We start from the raw sequence: 24,980 nt of genomic DNA, 5'->3' as shown, positions 1-24,980 counted from the left end.
CATTACAGAAATCACAGAAACACGAACTTTGCTTTAACTCTCTGATAAAGATTTTTCATTTTCTGATCCTAATTCTTGTTCTTTCAATAACGTTGTTTTGAATATAACAAAATGATATTAGCCTTGATTACTTTCATGGTATTTCTCGTTTTTTTTTTTTATCTTAATCATCAACTATGATGAATCATATTTCGAAGAAATAAGACTAAACACTTATACTTTTACTGAATGAATTATTTCTTCAATTCTGCATAAATAAATCCTTAACAATAGGTTTTTTTTTTATATAACAATAGGTGTCTTTATTTTTTAACATTATAGTTCATGTCTTCAAGTTATAGATATTATAGTTACTAATGTCAACAATATATTTAAAATGTTAGAAACTTACAAGTGGTATCTGCCTTAAGTATCAAGAGTCTGTATTGTAGTAAATTACTTGAAATTGAAGTGTCTTCCACTTTGAACTGTTTTATATTAATTTTGGTGTGTCTCTCTCTTCCTCCATTCTTCGGAATCAAACAAAATGTTCCATTTTGGTCTCTTGGATATAACTTCGTTATTTTCCTCAGGGTCATACTTCTCTATACCAACTAACCTTAACACGTCTTTGCCTTTGGCAACATCTGGTTGTTCTTGAATCATTTCTAAGTGGGTAAACTTATTTGTTTTATTTTTTTCGGATGTTTTCTGAAATAGCCATACTCCTTGTGCCGGCCAATGTGCTGTCGCTGCCATTTCATTATAAGCTTCTGTTTTTAACTCAATGTCCTCTGGTGTACTCCATATTGCTGGAACCATGCACACAAATACAATGAACCGCCATCTGTCAGAGTTTGGCCGACCTCTCGTTGGAGCTATATTATCGTGTATTGTTCTAGAATCCCATAATACCATTCCCCCCTTTGGTACCGGAACTTTTTTCATTTCACATCCTTTAGATATAAACCAATCGATTTCTTCTTTTGAAAGAATATAAAAATCTTCGCCTGCAGATTTTTCTTTCGCAGTTGGAAAGTGTTTATAAAATTCTTTGTGAAACTGAACTGAATTTTCCAACACTCTAAAGCAGAAATCTGTTTCTGACGTTTCTTCAAGATAGACGGCTCCTTGATATGCATGTAATCCTTCTCTCCAAGAGCCTTGATCAGTGTGTAACCAAAAGAAGTCAGGATTGCAAAAAGACGATCGTCCTGCAAAATATAATAAAGTACATATACCTCTGTGCCAATTCTATGCTTCAAATGTGAACGAAACATTCTATCTTTTCTTCATTTAAAAGGAGTTTACATTTGTTTTATTGTAACCAGACTGCTTGAGTCTGGTTTTCCACAGTACACTAAACATATAGTTCCCCCTTTTTTCCACGAACATCATTTATGCTGTGTTGACAATTTTACAGTGCTCATAAATGTGTGTTTCGGAATTGCTTACCTTCAGTAGTAGATTAAGCGCTGACTTGTAACAAAAAAGTCTCGGCTTTGATGCCCGGTGGAGACAATGTGATTTTCTGATAAAGTTACATTTTGCGCGGAAGTAAAAAAAAATCACGGTGGATAGAGATACTATATAGCCAGGGTGCGTGTTGTGAGAGTGATAATGACAAATGACTCTTGGGGTGGAAGAAAAAGAAAATTATCACAAAAATACTTAACTCCGTCGAAAATTCTAAACGGAAAGATCCTAATTAAATAACAAAATCAAATGATAAGACACATCAAACGAATGGACAACAATTATCAAATTCCTGATTTTGTACAGGCATTTTTAGACGTAGAAAATGGTGTATTGAACCTGGTTTTAAAGCGCTAACCCTCTAAAGGAAGCGTGACGAAATTTATTTCTTTAAGAAGTGGATACTTAGCGCACACTAGGAAAGTACCTAGCTCAATCGGACAGAGCGCTGACTAGGATCACGGAGGTCAGAGTTTTTCTGATCAGAATTATGTTCTACGCTTACAACAACATCTTCTTACCTAGTTCTGGTGGCTCCGTCAATGCTACCCCGTCCATACTACTCATTAAATTCTCTGTCTGCCAAATAGACGCAAACACTGGTTTTGACTTCAGCCTGACATTCCATGTAGGTTCAGCATGTGCAACCCTGAACTGATGAGTCAGCGATTCCTCCTGATAAGGACGTTCATCGCCGAATCTGCTGAGCCACTCCTTGTATTGGGTCATGTAATGGTTACATTCCTCGTGGGTTATAACATCGGTAACAATACTGTAGCCTTTGCTTTCAAGCTCTGACAAAACACGTTTTCTGAAATAAAATGAAAATTAGGATGAGTCATTACGCATTCAATGTTTGACAGGTTCCGTCTCTTCGTAATTGGAATGAAGTTTTTGTCCTCAATTTATTCCTTATCTCAGTCTTTCATGTTTTTTATATTGTTTTACTATTGATAGCTATGTAAGAAACTCCGGGTGAATGTGAAAAAAAAATCACAAAAATACTGAACTCCGAGTCAATTCAAATCGAAAAGTCCTTAATCAATTGAAAACTAAAAGCTCAAACACATCAAACGAATGGACAATAACTGTCATATTCCTGACTTGGTACAGATATTTTTAAATAGAAAATGGTGGATTGAACATGGTTTAACCTCTCACTTGTATTGAACATGGTTTTACATCTAGCTTAACCTCTCACTTGTATTACAGTCGCATAAAATTCGATTTTATTGACAACGACATGAAATACCACAATACATTGAGTTCCCCAATGATGTTTGGATATCTTGAACTCGAATCATGAAGGTAATGAAATATGTCATGATCTCCTTTAATACAAAAAATCTGCGCTCCATAAAACAAATATGTACCATCGGAGCAACTAAAGAACGTTAAATATTTACCCACCTATCCATGTAGCTATAGTGGTCAAAACATGTATGACAAGTATGTGATAACTCTATCGTGGGTAAGTGTATTTGTTTACTAGGATTACATAATATAGGCATGTTAAAGATAAACATTTGGTTGATAATGTAACAAGTTTTAGTTACCTGCATTATTTATATACAGATAAAGAGATGATACGTACACATGTATTTAATATTATGATTTTAAAAGTATAACCACAGTTGGGAAAATACTTGTACTACTGGTAAACCAACAATTACCAGCATGATACACCAACGAAAGGTATCAGTCTAAATTATAATGTACTTCTAAAGTACTAATGAAAGGTGTAAACAATAAAATAAGTCTTATGTACAAACGAAAGGTACATACAATAAAACCAGACTAATATAATAATGAAAAGTACATATAATAAAACTAGTCTAATGTCAATCATCTCTTCATGATAAGTATGTTGTTGTTCCTGCGGACAAAGCTTCAAATAATATTGTCTTTGTATGTAAATCTTATTACTACGAATGTCTTGTAAAAGAATGAGGAATATATGAGCACTCAGGTAATCCCACATACAAAGACATATCATTTGACAAGGATGAGATTTTTTCAAATTAAATCCTGCATGGCTTCAATGAACATTACATTGAACACCAAATCGGAGGATTTACCTTGTTTATATTGGATACCTAAGCTTTATAAAATCCCGAACAAACAACGGTACATTGCCGGCTCATCTTCATGTTCCGCTAAAGAATTGTCCATTAGATTGACTAAAATTCTGTCCGCAGTGAAAGAGGGTCTTCAGAAATATTGTGAAATTGTTTACTCGCATAGTGGTTGGTATTAACCATATGTGGATTCTTAAACATTCTGAAAAAATAAAAAACTTCTAGATAATTTTAAATCTCGGTCTTTTTCTAAATTGGTTCTATCAAAACTTTTGATTTTCAACCCTGTATACCACCATTCCCCATGTGAAATTGAAAAATCGCCTGAAAGAAATAATCCACAATGCCTTTCAACATAAAAATGGTAGCATACGCTATAAATTTATATACAAAATTTAGTCCTGGTATCTATGATGAGTATATTTACAACCACTGGGTCGATGCCGCTGCTGGTGGAGATTTATTTCCCCGAGGTATCACCAGCCCAGTAGTCAGCACTTTTTTGTGCTGACATGAATTATCATTGATATAGTTATATTTATAAATTACCTGTTTACAAAATTTTGAATTTTTGAAATACTAAGGCTTTTCTACCTCAGGCATAGATTACCTTAGCTGTATTTGTCAAAACGTTTAGGCATTTTGGTCTTCAACGCTCTTTAACTTCGTACTTTATTTGGCCTTTTTAACTGTTTTGGATTCGAGCGTCACTGATGAGACTTTTGTAGACGACACGCGCGACTGGCGTATATACAAAATTTAGTCCTGGTATCTATGATGAGTTTATTTATTACTTTGGAATATCATAAGGCATATTTTGTTAATAGTGAAAAACAAAAGGGTAAAACATGCTACCCAGAAGAACAAGTAATCAGTATGCTGGAGTTCCTTATCGACAACATATTTGTTGAATTTGGAGGTAGACTTTTTCAACAAATTATCGGCGTTCCTATGGGAACGGACTGTGCACCTCTTCTTGCCGACCTCTTCTTATTTTCATATGAATCGGAGTTACTAGAGACGAATCAAAGAAGCCAGATTATTTAATTTGACTTTCAGATATATTGATGATGTTCTTTCCATAAACAATCCGAAATTTTCTGATTTGGTTCCATCAATATATCATCCAGAACTAGAAATTAAAAAAAAAACACACGGCTTCCTCCGCCTCATTTTTAGACTTATATCTCAAATTTGACTTACACAGTCATCTCAGTACCAGAATCTATGACAAACGAGACGACTTTAATTTCGAAATTATAAATTTCCCCCACATTAGTAGTAATATACCAACTTCACCTGCATATGGGATATATATTTCCCAACTTATTCGATATTAAAAAGCTTGCAGCTCCAACTCATACTTTGTAAATTCACCAGTGTCCGAGTAGAACGTTGATGAACCAGGGGGTATGTCAACGAACGTTTCGTCCTTTTTCTGAAAAAAGGCCATCGGAAGGTACCAAGACCCTTTTGAAAAATATTCCGTATCAACTTCACAAATAATACACGATAGTCTTGATGTATAGATTATGCGTACTGACGTTGTTTATCATCTTAACAACGTGTTATATTGTTCTTTCATTTGTCTTTGTTCTATTATTAATATTACTTACTGTTTGGATTGTTTTCTGTCATATCCATATGACGTGGCTTGGTACTTATACATCCCGTCAATGTGTTTGCATTAGCTTTCATTTTTGCTGGTGTATTTTGTATATGCTACTTTTTGTTTTCTTTAGTTCTTATAACGTGATTCTGTACTTTTAAAGATCCCGTCATTATGTTGTTGTTCTATTATTAAATGCCTGTACCAAGTCAGGAATATGACAGTTCTTATCCATTCGTTTTTGATTCGTTTTGTTATTTGATTTTGCCATGTGATTATGGACTTTCCGATTAGATTTCTCTCTAAGTTCAGTATTTTTGTGATTTTACTTTTTATCTGACAGTGTCATTATGTTATAGTTTTATTATAAATCAGAAAATATGTTGAACGACAAACGACAAACGACAAAACTATTTTAATTGCGTAGTGGTATTAACCATTTGTAGATTCTAACATACTTATAATGTTTTACCCTGTATGCCAACATTCCCCATGTGAAATTATAAAATTGTTTTGTATAAACATTGATCGACAATATTTCTTCCTAAGTGACTTATAAATTTTCTGACGTCAGACACGGGAAGCAATGAATATGTTTTTAATTTGATTGATGCTTTTGTGCTTTTTTGTAAAATTCCTTAGTTTAGAATTGTAACAAAGTGATGACTGCTGTACCCATATTTTAACCATTTTGTTTATTGTGTCTGTTTTGTTCGAGCATCGTTGTAGATACAGCATAATTTGACGAGACTGTCATACAAGTGAGAGGTTTAGCGCTATAAAACCAGGTTCAATCCACCATTTTCTACATTTGAAAATGCTAGTTCCAAGTCAGGAATATGACAGTTGTTGTCCATTCGTTTGATGAGTTTTGTCATTTGATTTTGCCATGTGGGACTTTCGATTGAATTTTCCTCGGAGTTCAGTATTTTTGTGATTTTACTTTGTATTAAGAAAAAAGTACGTACAATAAAACTAGTATAACGAAATGTAATTTTTATTAATCGTAACAGTTACAAAAAGTTATCAAAGGTACCAGGTTTATAATTTAGTACGCCAGACGCGCTTTTTGTCTACATAAGACTCATCAATAAGAAGACTCTTCTTCTAACGATACATTATCAACATTTGGGAAAGCGTTCTTCAAATTTAAACGTTTGGCGGGAATGTTGGTGTCCGAGTCGAAAGTAAAAGGTGATGTTCGTAAGGAACTCTCTATTTTCCGGGTTAGATTTATTATTAGTTGTCAAAGGTACCAGGATTATAATGTAATACGCCAGACGCGCATTTCGTCTACATAAGACTCATTAGTGACGCTCAGATCAAAATAGTTATAAAGCCAAACAAGTACAAAGTTGAAGAGCGTATGTCTTATAGTGCATACCGTCCCATCTTCAGGACAGGCTATTATATTGTATAATACTTGTATATACTAATATAAGAGTTCATGGTTACTTTTTATCGACGAAGAGTCAATGAGTATATTTTAGGACTTAATGCAAGCACAAGAAACTGCAGATGTGAAATCGTGATCTTTTAATTTGATTTTCAGCGTTTATGACGGAAATAAAATTTTGAAATGCCCGCGCGTCTACGGCATTTTTATACTTGGTCAAAATTTCGAATAGAAAGGAAGAATTTAATGGCATAACCAGTTACACAGATTTTGTATCATCAGTGTTTTAAACATGTTTGATATCGCAAGTTTTTCTTTTGAAAGAGGAAACACATGGCATCCAAATTGTAGGAGGAGTTATCTGGAATAATTAACTATTTACCAATAATGGTCGGACGGACACACGGACAGGGGTAAAACGATATGTTGCTATTAGTTCCGGGGCATAAAAAAACATGTATAATTATTAAATTTAAAATGTCACGCAAATTTTTCTATTTTTACAATACATACTGCGTGTTTATCAATCCCAAATGAAACTACCCATTCAGCTGTGGATGTCAGCACTGTTCGATTTGAACTACACCTTTCCATTGATCCCATTTGGTGCAAACGTTTATATATTTAAATCTTGACATCAAGTATCAGAGTTTTATAACCTTTTATATGTTTCCTATAAGGATTTTGTTTTCTCAAAAAGTTTAACTTATTTTTAGAACATGTAAACATGTGTTAGTGATGTACACAAAAATTGACTGTACACAATATGATGATAGTAATTCACAACTGAAGAATGTGTAGGGCTTACATCATGAAGACAATATTCATTATATGTGTAATTATATTATGTCCGTCCTTGAGTCACTTCAAATCTCAAGAGGAATGGAAATCAAGAATAATTTACCAGGTAGGCGCTTCAATTTTGCTATGAATTATTCAAAATCTTAGAATAGAAGGAGTTGGGATAGTTTACCGGCGACTCTCATACAAGTGAAAGGTTTAGCTAGCTTTAAAACCAAATTCAATCCACCATTTTCTACACAAAAATTACCTGTAACGAGTCAGGAATATGCCAGTTGTTATCCATTCGTTTGATGTGTTTGAGCTTTTGATTTTGCCATTTGGATAGGAACTTTCCTTTTTAAATTTTCATTGGAGTTTTTTTTTTTTTGTATTTCACTTTGTATCGGGTAAGTGGATTATAAAGAGTTTGTCCAGAGCATAAAGAAGGATCGAACTCAAGGATCATGTTCCAGGTAGATTATGACAGTATTGGAGTATATATAACTGGCGAGACACTACCACATTATAATTTGTGTCTGTACTAAGTCATATGCTATCTTGTATGAGGCGCCGTTTTTCTATTTAACACTTATTTTCTGATATCAAAAAATAATTTTCTGATATCAAAAAATGTAATTCTTGATATCAAATAATCATCAGTATTATTTGATATCAGAAAATCTATTTCTTGATATCATAAAATGGATTTCTTGATATCAAAAATTGATTTTCTGATATCAAAAAATCGAATTATTGATATCAAGAAATAAAGATCATTTTCTGATATCAAGAAATCGAATTTCTGATATCAAAAAATGGATTTCTTGATATCAAAAAATTGAATTCTTGATATCAAGAAATATTTTTTGATATCAGAAAATAAGGAATAAATAGTAAAACGGCGCCTCATAATCTTGTCCATGTGTTTTTCTTTAGTGTCTATCTATGTTTTTACGTCTTTAGATTTTCTTTCCTTTTAGTCAACTTGTCACATACTTTTTCAGATATTAACTGATAGGTTTGCAGCGGAAGGCGAACCAACCACGTGTACTGATCTTCGAAGTTATTGTGGAGGGACATTCCGAGGGATAGTGGGGAAATTAGACTACATATCTGGCCTTGGTAAGTTTTAAATACAATACACTTCTCAAGTCTTTAAATTGACGTTGATATCAGATAACGACTCTGTTCAGATGAGTTAAAATCCGTGATTTACGGGTTTACATTACCAATCGAGCTGTCTCTGTATACGGTACAGGAAATGCTGACCCTTCCGGAGCACCTGATTTCATTCCCGGTTTTTAGTGGGGTTCGTGTTGTTATTTATAACTGTTGATATGAATGTCCTTTGGTTTTGTGAGTCTTTGTTTACTCCTTGGTTTTGATTGTTATTGTCTTCAGATGTCTTAAATAAAGGCAACAGTAGGATCAGTAGTATCCCACTGTTCGAAAGTCATAAATCGATTAAAAGAAATAAATCCGGGTAACAAACAAAAACTGATGGAAACACATCAATTATAAGTGAAAGTGCAACAAAAAACAAACGATATTGCAACATATATAGACACGAACTGTAAGACAACAGCTGCAATTTTCCTGACTTGGTACAGGACATTTTAAGAAAAAAATGGTGCGTTGAGCCTTATTAAAATCCTTGATTTACGGATTTACATTACCAATCGAACTATCTCTGTTCTGTTGACTTGATACCTCTGATTTACGGATTTACATGACCCTATCTAATTACCTCTGTTTAGATGAATTGAAATCGTTGATTTTCGACTTCACCTTACCCAATCGAACGATATCAGTTCAGATTTCTTTAAATCACTGATTTCCTTCTTTACATTGCGTTCCCAAGGGTGACTGGGGTCTTCTCCCGACCGGCAGTAAAACGCTTGCCGAAATGGGGCGTCCGTTTGGCTGTGCGGGATGTATTAAGTTCGCAGTCACGTCCGGTCAGAATGGGGACGTTAAATCCGATGTCTCGTGTAAAGAGAGTTCCATGCTCTTTGAACGTTAAGAACCCTTGTAACAACTCTCTGAGGGCCTGTAGGTGGCCTGTTGCAAGGCCAAATTTCTGTGCCTATCCAATTTGCCCTTATTTTCCAGTGGCAGTCCAAATTTTCGCGACCTTCATCCAAAATGGCCTCTATTATGACAAGACCTACCTATTGTATTTATTGTGAACCTGTTCTCGTCCTGAATATGCATGAAATATTTGCCATTGGACGTTAAGCAACCAACAATCAATCAATCAATCTTTACATTGCCATATCGAACTTTATCTGTTGAGAAGACTTAATTGTTATGATAGATTTAAGGCTTTACATTGCCAAACGAATTATATCTGTTGAGAGAACTTGCATTGATATCCCTGATTTCAGATCGTACATTGCCATATCGAATTATATCTTTGATTTCAGGAATCATTGCCTTGTCAAACTACATACATCTCTGTTTAGAAGACTTTTTCACATCACTTTTTCGAACTATCTCTGTTTATAGAGCAAAACATTTTTTAACTAGTTGATTGAATATTGTACATTTATTACTTGCGCAGGCGCCAACGCAATATGGATATCTCCTATTGTTGTAAATACACCAAAGGGTTACCATGGTTACTGGGCTAAGGATATATACAACTTCAACGAACATTTTGGAACAGAGGAAGATTTTAAATATCTGTTGTCTGAATGCCATAAAAGAGATATATGGGTTATGGTTGATGTGTGAGTTTATTTTCTAATAATTCTTTTAGGATTTGCCTATTAGGGAATACGTTGATATGATTGGTCGAGACGACTTCCGGTAGTTAATCTTGACGTTGTTTATTTTTCGATAGACGACGTTGGCCGAACTTCTTTTCGTAACCAATGAAAACAAGATGGCGGCAATAATGACATCGACGTTAACAACATTTATTTTCACTGCAAATTAACTCTTTAAATTAAATAATAAATACAAAAACCTTTGTTTGAATGATAATAAGAGTTTTTGTAGTTTATTTTTTATCATATAAGACATTTCGTGGAGTTCATATTTTTGCGTTAACCAAAAAATATATTCATGCGCCAAGCCTTTTCAATAACACAAATATGTATGTTTGATAGATATATATTTCTTTTTCCCTCGCTGACGGTGGTATATTTCACAACTTGCTCGCTATGCCTTTGTCTGTAGTTGGTTTTAGCTTTCAAATTCAACATTAGTTATGATATATTAAAAGCAAGTATTTAATTTCCATTTGCAAAATTAAAAAAACCTTTACCAAATTCTTTCATAGATTTGGTTAGAAAGTATGACTTGTAGAATTCTTATTACGAAAATCATATTCCGTCTTTATTTTTACGTTGGTGTTGTTCATAAAGCCCATAGATTTAGACACATTCTACGATCCTTCGCATACACTTTTTCTAAAAGGTTAGAATTTAGATACACTGTAATGTAATCTTTAAATATTGTTTTATAGGTTAACTAACATTGTTGTTGTTTTACAAAAGTCATTTTACAGCCAACTATACAATATGAATTGTTTTCCTTGTTTAATGACGTCAATCTCCCATACAGACAGAGTTATCGTCCTTTCCTCCTCATTACAGACAGAGTTATCGTCCTTTCCTCCTCATTACAGACAGAGTTATCGTCCTTTCCTCCTCACAGACAGAGTTATCGTCCTTTCCTCCTCATTACAGACAGAGTTATCGTCCTTTCCTCCTCATTGAGGAGGAAAGGACGATAACTCTGTCTGTATAGGAGATTGTAATGACGTACGGTGGCCTATAATTAGTTACTACCACTTTATTTTAACTCAGTGTATTGAAGGGTGGCTAAAGGCCTATATAATGACCACTCACATGTACACCTGAATTAATGGTGACTAAACACCTACATAATGACCATTTACGCATTTGAATTAAGAGGCTTGCCACTTAGATAATGACAATTTACACATTTGATTTAAGGGTGGCTAACCACATAGATAATGACCATTTACACATTTGATTTAAAGGTGGCTAACTTAAGGATGGCTAACCACATAGGAAATGACAACTTACACATTTTATTTAAGGGTGGCTGACTACATAGATAATGACAACTTACACGTTTGATTTAAGGGTGGCTAACTTAAGGGTGGCTTACCACATAGAAAATGACAATTTACACATTTGATTTAAGGGTGGCTAACTTAAGGATGGCTAACCACATAGATAATGACAACTTACACATTTGGTTTAAGGGTGGCTTACCACATAGAAAATGACAACTTACACATTTGATTTAAGGGTGGCAAACCACATATATAATGACTATTTACACATTTGTTTTAAAGGTGGCTAACCATATAGCTAAAGAATATTTACACATTTTATTTAAGGGTGGCTAACCACATAGAAAATGACAACTTACAAACTTCATTGAAGGGTTGCTTACCACACAGATAATGACAACTTACACATTGTATTAAAAGGTGGCTAACCACATAGATAATGACAATTAACACATGTGTTTAAAGTGTGACTAACCACATATATAATGACTATTAACACATGTGTTTTCAGGGAAGTTAACCACCTAAATAATTATTATTAACATTTGATTCGTGGATGGCTAACCACCTAGATAATGATCAATTCACCTTTTGTTTTAAGGGTGGCTAACCACATGGGATATACTGGGGGTTGTTGTTGGAACGTTGATTGTGACAAACAACAGCTGGTAAATTTTACAGGATTCAGTCCATTTAATAGATCTGAGGATTATCACAGTCTCTGCGAAATAATGAACTGGAAAAACCAAACTGAGGTACGTAAGAAATAGTGGTATGACAAAATAAAGTGGAACAAGCATGAAAAACAGTAGACTAAATAGCTACACGTGAGAGGGCTGAACAATATGAGAGACATGATATTGATAGCTGCACATGAGAGGAAGGGACAGTATCAGAGAAGGAGATGTGAAAGCTACCCGTGAAAAGAATGAACAATATAAGAGACAGCTGCACGTGAGTTTAAAGTACAGTATAAGGGTCGAACGATGAAATACCTACACATGAGAGATAGTGGCAGAATACCAATTCCCGTTTTTCCGATTGTTATCATTCTCATGTTTGTCCGTTTTATTTCTTGACGTTTAAGTTATGAAATGAACATCAATAGACTACGTTTTATTATTGTAGGTTGAATTATGTCGTCTCGCCAAGCTTCCCGACCTAAATCAGTCAAACCAATATGTCAGATCTACCTTGCTTAATTGGATAAGCGAGTTAACAAAGAAATATGGAATCGATGGTTACAGAATAGACACAGTCACAGAGGTAAGGTTGATCCAGTCGCAGTCAAATATGTAGACTCACAGATAAAATGAGTATATAGGCACAGTTAAACAGATAGACACACAACATAAGGTTAAATCAGGCACAGCTTTCAAATAAGGTACAAATTGGTACAGAACCTAACAACAATATCAAGCAGATGAGCAATTTCTTTTAAAAGCTTACTTTAATGGTATAGTTGATTCAACAATACAAGGTACAGATAAGGCAGCTGTGATAAGGATGAATAAATAATGGAAAGAAGAAAATTAATTGGAAAGACATGACTGTTGCCATTAGTGAAGCAGGATCTGCCCTCCCTTCGAGAGCAAGTGATATCACTATCAGTTTTTGGTCAGGTTTTTGTTGATCAATCTTTAGTTTTCTATGTAGTTTTTGTCTTATCATTGTCTTTAGGTTTTCTTACAATTCCGCATGTTTTTCGCATTTACAAACCAGGCTCTTAATTCTTATTACATTTAGTTATATTATATATTCTTACAAGAAATAAAAAAAATTCAAATGTTGAAAAAGAAGATGAACAATGAAAAAACGATATTAAACGTTTATGCAAACGTCAATTTCATTTTTCTCGGTCAGTTTTATTGCAATCTCCCGATAAAGAAGGATTAAAACAAACATATACTCTATCCGAACTAACGAATTCTCTCGATGGATAATGAGTGAAACACCAGTTCATTGTTCTCAGTCAAAACTAACACAATGTTATTGTCCTGATGGAGAAGTGAAACAAACTTATAGTTAGATATTACTCAGTCAGAACTAACGTTATCTCCCGATGAAGGAGTGAATAAAACGTATGATAACATTTTAGCTAGCTATCAGTATCATGTTACTGTTTGTTTTAATTTTAGGTGGCAAAAGACTTCTGGTCAGAATTCCAGGTAGCTGCTGGGGTTTTCTGCCTTGGGGAGGCTAGCAGTGGTAACATAACATACACAGCTGAGTACCAGGGTCCGTTAAACTCTATTCTCAACTACCCTCTCTACTATACGATGAAAAGGGTGTTTACAGGGAACCAGTCAATGAAAACTCTAACAACGACAGTTGACCAAGAGGTAAAGCTACCAGAACGATCAGTGCTATCCATGACCATTTTAAAAGAATGCATAGATAAACTAAAGAAAAGTTTGATATACTAATAAAATTTCATTGACGTGACTTGTAATTTTAAGAAATGATTGCTTCTTTTCATAATTTTATATGGTTGTAAAATGGTCGATCGTGCGCAAATTTTTCATATTTGCAAAATGTACTTTGGTCCACACCTCTGTGCCACAATCAAATTAAGAAAACAACATTCAACTCCAAAATCAAAAGAGATATGTGCATTTATACTAGAGGCAATTTAGGGCTTGACAAAGTGTATTCCTGTTTGTTGTCAAAGACCTCTAAATTAATTTTGTGTATGTTTGTCGCTGGGTTGCTGTGTCTAAATGGTATATTGTTTGAAATGTGAATCTTTGTTGTACTTTCAGATAATGAAATTCGAAGATATAACAGTTCTAGGAAATTTTATCGATAACCATGACGTTCAAAGATTTCTCAGTATATCACCAAATATAACGATGTTAATGAATAACTTGGCATATGTCTTATTGTCACAGGTAATAACGGTTTGCAATGACACAACTCTTTAAGATTCATACTATGTATATAAATTACGGCCATATCAGCAGATGATATAAAGGTAATACTGTTGTACACATATAGAATGTATAAAAGAAGCGAAAGATACCAAAGGTAGATTGGTGCAATCTCCTGCGCAGAGTTCATATCCGTTCCAAACATGCTTTGCATACTGCAATTAATATTGAGGTGGCACGGTAGTATTTGCATTCCAGAATTTAGGTTGCTCTTTTGTGTACCCTATTTGGGTTAATGTATCTAAACAGTGTGATTGGACAAAAAATACAGTATCAACTGAACATACTTTACCAAACTGAGGGATGAATCAGGTGTAGAAAAATATGAAATAATTTTACATACAGATGAAAATGAATTTTTGAGATTTTTTTTTAATTTTGTATTCACTGCACCATAAAAGACCTAAAAGTACTAGTGGCCTTAGGTTTTTAAAAATAGCAAAACAAGTAAACGGTCATGATACATATTCAAATTCATTTTTGAATAGTAAAATGAAAGTACTTCAGTTAACTGTGAATGTAGATTTTTTTGCAGTGTTAGAAAGTGGTGAAAATTCTAAAAAGGATCATTATCCCTTATGGGCCAGGAAATACTACCGTGCCACCTTGAGTGTAGTGTTACAAAGTATTGAACGGAACGGATATATGTGATCTCTGCGCCGGAGATTGAGATTGGTGTTGATGCGGCATCAAACTATCATCAATCAATCAATCAATCAATCAATCAATCAATCAATCAATCAATCAATCACTGAAGGGATATTAAAAACCGTAAGTCAAAAACAAACGACAAAGCCATGGCAAAATACGAACATCGACGAAAAGACAAACATTAAAAAAACGCAACAAAGAAAACTGCAATAGGGGAGGATGTTAAAGTTATACATTTGGCATCTATGTAACACCTTCATAAAAACACAAATGGTCATAAATTTTTAAAGCAAGCAGTCATTTTTCTGCCTTGTGATTCTCGAGAAAAATACCAGTGAATAAAACGTAAAAATTAATAGCCACTTAGTTTGAAATAAAACATGAAAATCGTGATAGGCAATGCATGCTTAACAATATTGTATGAACAACGAGTTGTATGTGCCATATCGATGTGTTACCAGAATTTTGCTCATGTTAGATTGAAAGTTTACAATGGTAAAATGTAAATTATATATGTGTACTCATGGTCTCAGCGAGAGGACATACTCAACTATTTAGTAAAAGAATACCTTTAATAAAATATTTACGATCGATACTTTCATATATTATTCGTTGAAATGTTTTCTTAGGGTATTCCTATAATTTATTATGGTACAGAGCAAGCTTTCAATGGTGGAAACGATCCAGAAAATAGAGAAGCTTTATGGCCACATTACAACCAAACGTCACCGTTATATAAGGTATACATGTATATGTTAATCAAAAAGAAGATATATGTTATATATCAATGAGACATCAACCCACAACTATGATATTATTACGTGAGTATTTCTGTATTGACCTTGTTATTGATCCGAGGATTGCTGTATTGGCCAAAGCGAAGCCGAAAGCCAATACAGCTGGCCGAGGATCAAAACTGCATAGGCAGTTTTTATCATATTAAGTCCAATAACAGTTTAGTTAATTAATAATTAAATGTATATGTCAGTATATCAATCAACATACAGTATTAAACAGAAGAACTCGTCAAGCTCTACATCATATAAGTTCCATCGAGTCTTGAACAAATTATACAAGAATAGAGAGACCATCAGATTCCTCAAAAAGCCGAAAAAACTTTCTAAAATAACAATAGACAACCACTGACAAGGTTACTGACTTTGTATGTGTCTCATTAAGGATGTACTTTGGTGAGGGTTTGTGAAATTCAAAAAATCAAGAATTTAAAATTGATACAATAAGTCAAAAGAGCATTGGTTACGAATCAAAATAAGCAATAAATATTGTTATCTCACAAATGATTTTCGATGATTTTCGATGATTTTGGCAATTGGTCATGGACCTCCTTTTCGAGATATTTGATATTTAAAATATGGCGGAAAAAGACTGACTCGGACTTTTACCTTATATTTGCATTGGTATTATTTGGGTCTCAAATCAAAAGAAAGAAAATCAACAATCGGCTATAATTTTGGTAAATGACAATTTTATGAGCTATTAAATCTTGTATAAAAAAATAAATGGGTGTTGTGGGGCAAAATATTTTACCTTGTTTTGAATGGGAAAACACCAAGGAGTTTGAACATTTGAACCTAATGCCAAAACCTCACCTTAGTACACCCTTAAGTCATCAGTATGAAAAGATAAGTCACTCCAATTGGTCGCTTATTACTGACTTTCCTGGTGACTTCTATGTACGATTTTATTGCTACTAGATCGAGTGTTCATTTTACTCTTGGTTTAAAATGGAATCTTTCTTATTTTTTTTTTCTTTTTGTTACAGTTTATTTCGCAACTGTCACACTTTAGAAGAAGATCTGATTTGGATTTTTCCTCAGACCAACAGACAGAGGTGTATGCATCTGATGATTATTTTATATTATCTCGTGGGGATAAACACCAGGTATTGAAATCGCGAAATTAACCACATTCGGCCTCCATTGTATTGTCATTTTCTTGAACATTTTACATATTAGTAATAAAACATAAATAAAAATTATCTGCTTAATACGAAAGAATTAGATCAGACAAATTCCTAGACTAACTTAACACACTAAATATTAAAATTGTGAAATGGCGAAGAATATAGCCATACATATATATAGTTTACAAGAATATTTTCAGGAAACATAAACAGATCAAATAAGGAGAATCAACTTAAAATAACACAAGACAAACTTCCACCCTGTTTATTTTTAGTTGTTGTTGTAAGGAAACACTATTGAACTTCAAGTGTTATTTCGTCCTGAGTCAGAATTTTTTCCCCCGCAAAGCACGGACATATTTTATTTTAGTTTTTTGACGCTATAAATTTATTTATTTTAATTTAACATTATCAGATATATGGGGGAAATCTGGATTCAGAATATAATTGAGAATGGAAATGGGGAATGTGTCAAAGAGACAAAAACCCGACCATAGAAAAAATAACAACAGAAGGTCACCAACAGGTCTTCAATGTAGCGAGAACTTCCCGCACCCGGAGGCATCCTTCAGCTGGCTCCTAAACAAATATATACTAGTTCAGTGATAATGAACGCCATACTAAACTGCAAATTGTACACAAGAAACTAAATAAAATAAAAATGATACAAGACTAACAAAGGCCAAAGGCTCCTGACTTGGGACAGGCGCAAAAATGCGGCGGGGTTAAACATGTTTGTGAGATCTCAACCCTCCCCCCTATACCTCTAGCCAAAGTAGAAAAGTAAATAAATTTTTTTTTGATCATCTGCTTGACCACATTACTTTTTTTATGAAATTGGGGATCAGAATACTAGTATTTTTTTAAGGGAAAAACATGCCTTCCTCTCCCGCTCTACTTTTTGAAATTATATGGTCGTTCCATAATTAATTTATATTGCAAATGACAAAATTTAATATTGTATATTGTATGTTTTCTTTTATGGTTGTTTCTAGGTTTTGATATTCATTACAAACAAAATCTCCGATGGAAATTTGACAAAGACGTTCCCAGTAAATGTATATACGGACGGTACAGGTATAATGTTATATCAAATAACAGCAAGATTAGCATGGCTTGCGATACTAGTAAATTAATGTTTTTCATTGAAGCTCCGGGCAAGTAGCCGCTGCACAAGAAAACAAAAATAAACAGGTTTACAGTACCATAGAGTTTTGAATACATTCGATTTAGACATCTTCTCTGTAAATATAATGTCTTATGTAAAAAGATACTATTTTCGCATATTACGTTTTATTGCATTGTCGTCAATAGAATAAAACACTGAAAACGATATGCATAAAATCAAAAAATGTCTGAAATCTTCCAGCAGCCAGAGCAACAGGCTTGAGACAACAGTAGTACACCGCTGTTCGAAATTCATGATTCGATTGAGAAAAAAAAATCCGGGTTACAAACAAAATTGATGCTTTTATGAAAATGAACCGAGTATAATCAAATACATGGCAAAATTGAATCTCATCTTAAACTTTAACAATCAAATAGTTTTTAGTACAGTAGTATACAAGTATGGTCAATTATAATTAATTATTTGATTGTTTTTCAGTCCTTGTAAACATTGAAAATGACAAAGACTTTATTGAAGTAACAAACCGTTCGATTGATGTGCAGTTTTATAAGAATATGCCAAAAGTTTTCAGACTACAAACAGATACCAACAGCGGCGATCCAGTTCGTGTATCCATTGTTATGGCAATATTGTCGGCATTGGTAACACTTGGTATCTATTGGGTTGCACCATAGTAAGATACCAACAGCTGCGAACCGGTTCGTGTATCCATTATTGTGTTAATATATTGTGGTCATTGGATTTTTTGGATAGCACCATTGTAAAGTCTGTTTTGTAGAAATGTCTATTTACAATGGTTATGCAGAGATCTGTGATCTATATATGTGTAATTGTCTTCTTTGCTATACCTATTTCCTAATTATAAGAATGAGTACCATACAGAGTGTATGATAAATCTTTCCAACTGATTTTTACATTTTTTTAGCTTATGCTTATGCCATCACCTGTCGTCGTCTGTCGTCATACACTATTTAAAAAATCTTCTCATCTGAAACTACTGCAAATACCTCCAAACTTTAACTAAATATTCCTTAAGGTATATTGGTTTATAAATTGTATCCTCAGTTTAATCCATCGATAAACATGGCTGCCATGACGAAAATAGAACATTGGGGTCAAATGCAGTTTTTGGCTTATATCTCAAAAATTAAAGCTTTTAGAGCAAATCCGACATGTGGTTTAAATGTTCAATTGGTGAAGATCTATCACCCTTGAAATTTTCAGACGAATCGAACAATCCATTGTTGGGTTGCTGTCACTAAATTGGTAGTTTTAAGGAAATTTTAGTTTTTATGTAAATATTAATAAAGAAAGAAATAAACTGAAAACAGCAATTATGTTCAGCAAAGTAAGATGTACAAAAACTTTATCGGACCAAAATTGTCATTTGACCCTTGAAGAAGTAATTGCCCTTTAATGACAACTTTACACAATTTGTTCCTCAAGTTTGCTAATATCAAAAAATCTTCTCCTCTAAAACTAATGTGCCTAATACTTCTTAACTTTAAATGAATGTTCCTTTAGGAATCTAGTTTAAATTGTGAATTGTATCCGAATTTTTTATCCATAAAAAAATCATTAAATTGCATTATAGAGTCACAAGTCACTCATTAAAATATATTGAAAAGCAAAAAAAAAAAAAAAAAAAAAAAAAAAAAAAAAAAAAAAAAAAAAAAAAAAAAAAAAAAACCCCACACAGGTGCGCGATTCAAGCTCTTGAGAGTCTCTTCTTTTCGTATTTTGAGTTATTTCACCACTGTACCATGTTAACGTTATACACAGAGGCGGATTTAGGGGGGGGGGCCAGGGGGATTACGTCAATTTCATTTTATATTTATGTTATGTCATTTTACTCATAATAGTGATGAACTTCTGACTCATTTAACTTATTGATAGACTCATTTGAACTATTTTATGAAACTTCAATATGCAAATATTATTTATTAATTTTGTTTAATCCTAAAATTAAAAAAAACTACATCAAATTATCTTTAAAATCAAAGGTTCTGCACCTTTTTCAGAGGTGGATTTAAGGGGGTGGCAGGGGGCTGGGTCCCCCTTTTGGGGAAACAAATTTGGTTGCTTATATAGGGAATCACTGAAGCGTGACTGGAGCGGGCCCCCTCTTAGGTCAGTCAGTGGGCCCCCACTTATGAAAATTTCTGGATCAGCCACTGATACAGAGGTAATTGAGAAGTTTTCCGACATGTTGAACACCAACACATTCCTCATATATGCCTGTCAATTAAGTGGTTGGCATTGGTTGCTGTCTGTCTTTTTTGCTGTACGTTGATCAGGCCAGGATGTTGGGTTTTGTCATTTGGATTGTTTGATATTTTTTCATGGTGGGGCCTTCGACAAATGACGTTATAAACGGTATGAAACGGTTTTGTTACTTTTAGAATGCAGATTGTTATTAACACGCCTAACTAGACTATACGAAAAGAAAGCTCCATTACACCGGAAGAGTTAATATAAAGCTTTCCAGTATTGTGGATAGTTCAGTGTCTTCTTGGCAAGTCAATGATATCACACTTCCCAAAAAGAATGTTATTATATCGTGTCTATCAAATCAAGAACGGTGAATCCATCGAATCCAACAATAAGAGCATGGTCAATCTTTGAGTGCATCATTGTTAATATAAAAAATAAACCGTAGAGGTCAACCACTGGACAGTTGGGACTAGTTTGGACAAATTATTCAGCTAGATATGGTCTAAATTTGGATTGTGATAAAAAACAAAATAGACATGATATAGGTTTCTGAAACAAAATAAATATGGTCAAAGATTGTAAAATTTTGAAATGGGTCATTTAATTTTTTTGAGTATGGTCTGATATATCTGATATCCAAAATCTAACAACATGGTTTAATAGATTCAGCATATAAATAAAAAACTCAAATTTTATTTTAGTTGAAATCAAACAAAGTTTAATTTTGAACCCTTCAAACCTTCAAATGGACTTATTTAAAAACAAGTCCGCAAAAGCTACAATTATTCGGTTTTTTTTTTATGAAATCAAACAAAGTTTCGTTTTGAACCCTTTGGACCTCAATGTAGACCAATTTGAAAATGGTATCCAATATCCAAAATAGTAATGCAAGGTTAAAACCCCCAAACATTAAAGACTTTGCATAAATCCCATTGAAATGGGTTTAAAAGATTTGTATTTATTTTCATTTGAAGATTTCTTGCTACTGTGCACTGCATACTGTGTTGTTGCTCAATATTTCGTTAAAACTGAGAACAGAAAAGGGGAATGTGGCAGAGAAACAAAAACCCCACCAAAGATTAAAACAAAAGCCTAAATAAACCGATAGGTCTTCAAGAAGCACCCGGAGGCGGACTTCAGCTGGTTCCCTAAAACATATGCGTATAGTTCAGTGAAAATGGACGTTAAATTAAAAAACAAAACTGTTGAACATATGAATGAACTAAAATTAAAAAAAACATCCTAGACTAACAAAGGCAAGTCACCTGACTTGGGACAGGCGCAAAATTCGACATGGTTAAACATGCTTTGTGAGATCTCAACCCTACCCCTATACCTCTAGCCAATGTAGAAGAAAACAAACACACAGCATACTCATAGTAAAACCCAGTTTAAAAGAAGTCTGAGTCCAATTTCCGAATAGGTAACAAAATAAACTAAGAAAAAGAACAATGATACAAATTAAAATCAAATAAAATATTTTATTATTCTAATCAAGGTCCCACTGTGGGCATTTACAATTAAAAATTATGAAAGTTTTTATAAGCATCAAACATGAGACATTGTACAGTAAAATTGAAAATGGAAATGGGGAATGTGTCAAAGAGACAACAACCCGACCAAATAAAAAACAACAGCAGAGGGTCACCAACAGGTCTTCAATGTTGCGAGAAATTCCCGCACCCGGAGGCGTCCTTCAGATGGCCCCTAAACAAATATATACTAGTCCAGTGATAATGAACGCCATACTAATTTCCAAATTGTACACAAGAAACTAAAATTAAAATAATACAAGACTAACAAAGGCCAGAGGCTCCTGACTTGGGACAGGCGCAAAAATGCGGCGGGGTTAAACATGTTTGTGAGATCTCAACCCTCCCCCTATACCTCTAACCAATGTAGTAAAGTAAACGCATAACAATACGCACATTAAAATTCAGTTCAAGAGAAATTCTAGTCTGATGTCAGAAGATGTAACCAAAGAAAATAAACAAAATGACAATAATACATAAATAACAACAGACTACTAGCAGTTAACTGACATGCCAGCTCCAGACTTCAATTAAACTGACTGAAAGATTATGATTTCATCATATGAACATCAGGCACAATCCTTCCCGTTAGGGGTTTAGTATCATACCATCATAATATATATGAGAAGAACATAACCCGTGTCATGCCAACAACTGTTTTTAGAATAAATGTGTTTAGTTCCGATGCAAAGACCTTATCAGTGACTCAATATTAACGCCAAAATATGCAATCTTTAATGACTTGACAACAGTATCGTAATTATATCCCTTCTTAATAAGTCTATTCAAAGGTTTTGTAAGTTTCTGAGGTGAATATTGACACCTTTGTGCTTTATAAAGAATATTACCATAAAAAATTGGATGTGAAATACCTGAACGTATTAGAAGTCTGCATGTTGAGCTATATTTACGAATGATGTCTTTATACCGATGATAAAATTTAGTAAATGTTTTAACTAGTTTGTGATATCGAAAACCCTGGTGTAATAATTTTTCAGTAATACATAAATTTCTCTCGTTAAAATCTAAAACATTGTTACATACACGAGCGAATCGTACAAGTTGAGATATATAAACACCGTAAGATGGTGACAAGGGAACGTCACCATCTAAAAACGGATAATTAACGATAGGAAATGAAAAATCATCCCTTTTATCATAAATTTTAGTATTCAGCTTTCCATTCGTGATATAGATATCAAGATCGAGAAAAGGGCAGTGGTCATTGTTAGTATTAGCTTTATTTAAAGTAAGTTCAACAGGATAAATTTCATTAATATACATACTGAAGTCGTCATTATTGAGAGCCAAAATATCATCCAAATATCTAAAAGTATTATTAAATTTGTTTATCAGATGTTGTTTCGATGGTTCTTTGCTTATTTTTGTCATAAATTGTAACTCATAACAATACAAAAACAGGTCCGCAATAAGTGGTGCACAGTTAGTCCCCATTGGAATTCCGATAATCTGACGATAAACGGAATCCCCAAAGCGAACAAAAATGTTATCTAGTAAAAATTCAAGGGCATATATAGTATCAAAGCATGTCCAATTAACATAGTTTTTTTGTTTATTGCTACTAAAAAATGACCTAAAAGAGTTTGATCTTATATATTCACATTCTGATTTTTGGAATGCCCATTTAATTAGGTGTGTGAATTTTTCTTAATGAGAATGTGAGGCAATGTGGTATACAGGGTAGAAAAATCAAAACTTTGAACAGATTCAAAATCACCAATATAAGCATGCAATTTATCAAGTACTTCCAACGAGTTCTTGACACTCCAAAAGTAATTAATTCCACTATTTTCAAAGGCCTTATTTGAACAATTTATTATTAGGTTTTTAATTGTACCAAGTGTGCTGGTAAGAAGAATAGACAATTTAGTAGTTGAACAATGGCTTGAAGACGAAATAAATCTATATTTGTAAGGGGTTTTGTGTAGCTTCGGAAGCCAATACATAGTTGGGACTTTCATTGTATTTGGCTCTGCTTGTAAAGCGGTGGCTAAAAGTTCATGTTTGTTACAGATTTCGTTTTCTGAAAATGGAGTCAGTTGGAATGTTGGTGAATTGGTGATTTCCTTTTTCAGAACCTCAATGTAAAATTTACGTCAAACAATAATAATAATATTAGCAGCTTTATCTGCCGGGACAAAAACAAATTCCTTGGCTAGTTCTTTTAGTTTATGTTTGATACGAGAAATAGGTTTATTGTGGTTATTGTTCATAGTAAAATGTTCTTTAAAATGTTGAATACGTATATCAACTATCTTCATTACTGAATTAAAAAAAGAGTCCAAAGATTTTTTGTCAGCTTTTTCCCGTTTTATCCATTTCATATAGTAAGTATGGAGTGAGTCGTGGATGATATTACGACACTCATTCCAATTAATAATTGACGGGGACGATATTTAGGTCCTTTACTGAGGAATGATTTTAACTCTCGGTCTTGAACGATGTTAAGATCTCCTGTTATAACATGGGAAATGGGTCCATAAATATATTCGGAATTACTGCAATTACATGAAGTAGGAGTATTTTCACTGATATTAACATCTTTACATAATTGACTATAATTAAACACAAATTTCCGGGTAGATTTCTTGTAAATATAACAAATAAGAGGTAGCTCAGTATTGTCAAAATATCCAGGAATTTGTTCTTTAACAGAATGGTCGTTAAATATACCGGCAATATTTACAAAATCAAAGCCTTTATTGACATACTTAATTTTAATAAAATGTTTTTTATGATCTTCAGGGCGATCAATTTTGGGAAATAATTTAGAATAACAATATGCCATAATAATTTGAACAATTTCATACTTAGGACTGTTATATGAGATTGTGTTGCAATCCTCCAAAATTTTATTTAACTTATTAACCGGTAACGAACAGAGTTTTGTTAACAGATAATGTCTGCCGTTGTTTTTTGAAATAGAAATTAGGTCCGAAATATTGGTATGATTGGCCCGAAATTTTCTTTGATTGCGATTTGTTCTACGACCATGAGAACGTTTTTTACGAACAGTTTTAGAAACTATATCCAAAATGTTAACGGAATTGGTTCTAGATATATTACCAATTCCCATGATATTATCATTTAGCATGTTTAGACCGAGAGGGTAAACTGTCTGTAATTTTTTAATCCAATTTAATTCAATTATTTTCCGTGATCGTACAAACTTTGAATGCGATTCACCAGGCTGCTTATTTACTACTT

General features: G+C 33.5%; 2 protein-coding genes across 2 annotated transcripts; one reads left to right on the top strand and one right to left on the bottom strand.

The window, feature by feature from the left end:
- Positions 1 to 206: 206 nt before the first annotated feature.
- On the bottom strand, positions 207 to 2,921 carry LOC139527495 (uncharacterized). The gene is made up of 3 exons (XM_071322986.1): positions 2,866 to 2,921; positions 1,977 to 2,266; positions 207 to 1,193 (listed from the first exon to the last, which is right to left on the bottom strand). The coding sequence occupies exons 1-3, from the start codon at positions 2,871 to 2,873 to the stop codon at positions 478 to 480; spliced, it is 1,014 nt and encodes a 337-aa protein (XP_071179087.1). The 5' UTR covers positions 2,874 to 2,921; the 3' UTR covers positions 207 to 477.
- Positions 2,922 to 7,261: 4,340 nt separating this feature from the next.
- On the top strand, positions 7,262 to 18,914 carry LOC139527494 (uncharacterized). Its single transcript, XM_071322985.1, has 11 exons — positions 7,262 to 7,445; positions 8,326 to 8,443; positions 9,885 to 10,053; positions 11,974 to 12,127; positions 12,501 to 12,638; positions 13,511 to 13,714; positions 14,135 to 14,263; positions 15,583 to 15,693; positions 16,737 to 16,856; positions 17,873 to 17,954; positions 18,484 to 18,914. The coding sequence occupies exons 1-11, from the start codon at positions 7,332 to 7,334 to the stop codon at positions 18,678 to 18,680; spliced, it is 1,536 nt and encodes a 511-aa protein (XP_071179086.1). The 5' UTR covers positions 7,262 to 7,331; the 3' UTR covers positions 18,681 to 18,914.
- The last annotated feature ends 6,066 nt before the right edge of the window (positions 18,915 to 24,980 follow it).

This window comes from Mytilus edulis, chromosome 6 (assembly GCF_963676685.1).
Source record: "Mytilus edulis chromosome 6, xbMytEdul2.2, whole genome shotgun sequence".
NCBI lineage: Eukaryota > Metazoa > Mollusca > Bivalvia > Mytilida > Mytilidae > Mytilus > Mytilus edulis.
The sequence above is the reverse complement of the archived record's forward strand: the minus strand, read 5'-3'. Positions and strand labels throughout refer to the sequence as shown.

Coding starts and splice junctions, on each gene's coding strand:
- LOC139527495 (XM_071322986.1), bottom strand. Junction 1,194..1,976: donor GACGGAGCCACCAGAACTAG/GTAAGAAGATGT, acceptor TATATTTTGCAG/GACGATCGTCTTTTTGCAAT.
- LOC139527494 (XM_071322985.1), top strand. CDS start 7,332: ATGTGTAGGGCTTACATCATGAAGACAATATTCATTATATGTGTAATT. Junction 12,128..12,500: donor ACTGGAAAAACCAAACTGAG/GTACGTAAGAAA, acceptor TTATTATTGTAG/GTTGAATTATGTCGTCTCGC. Junction 16,857..17,872: donor CTCGTGGGGATAAACACCAG/GTATTGAAATCG, acceptor GGTTGTTTCTAG/GTTTTGATATTCATTACAAA.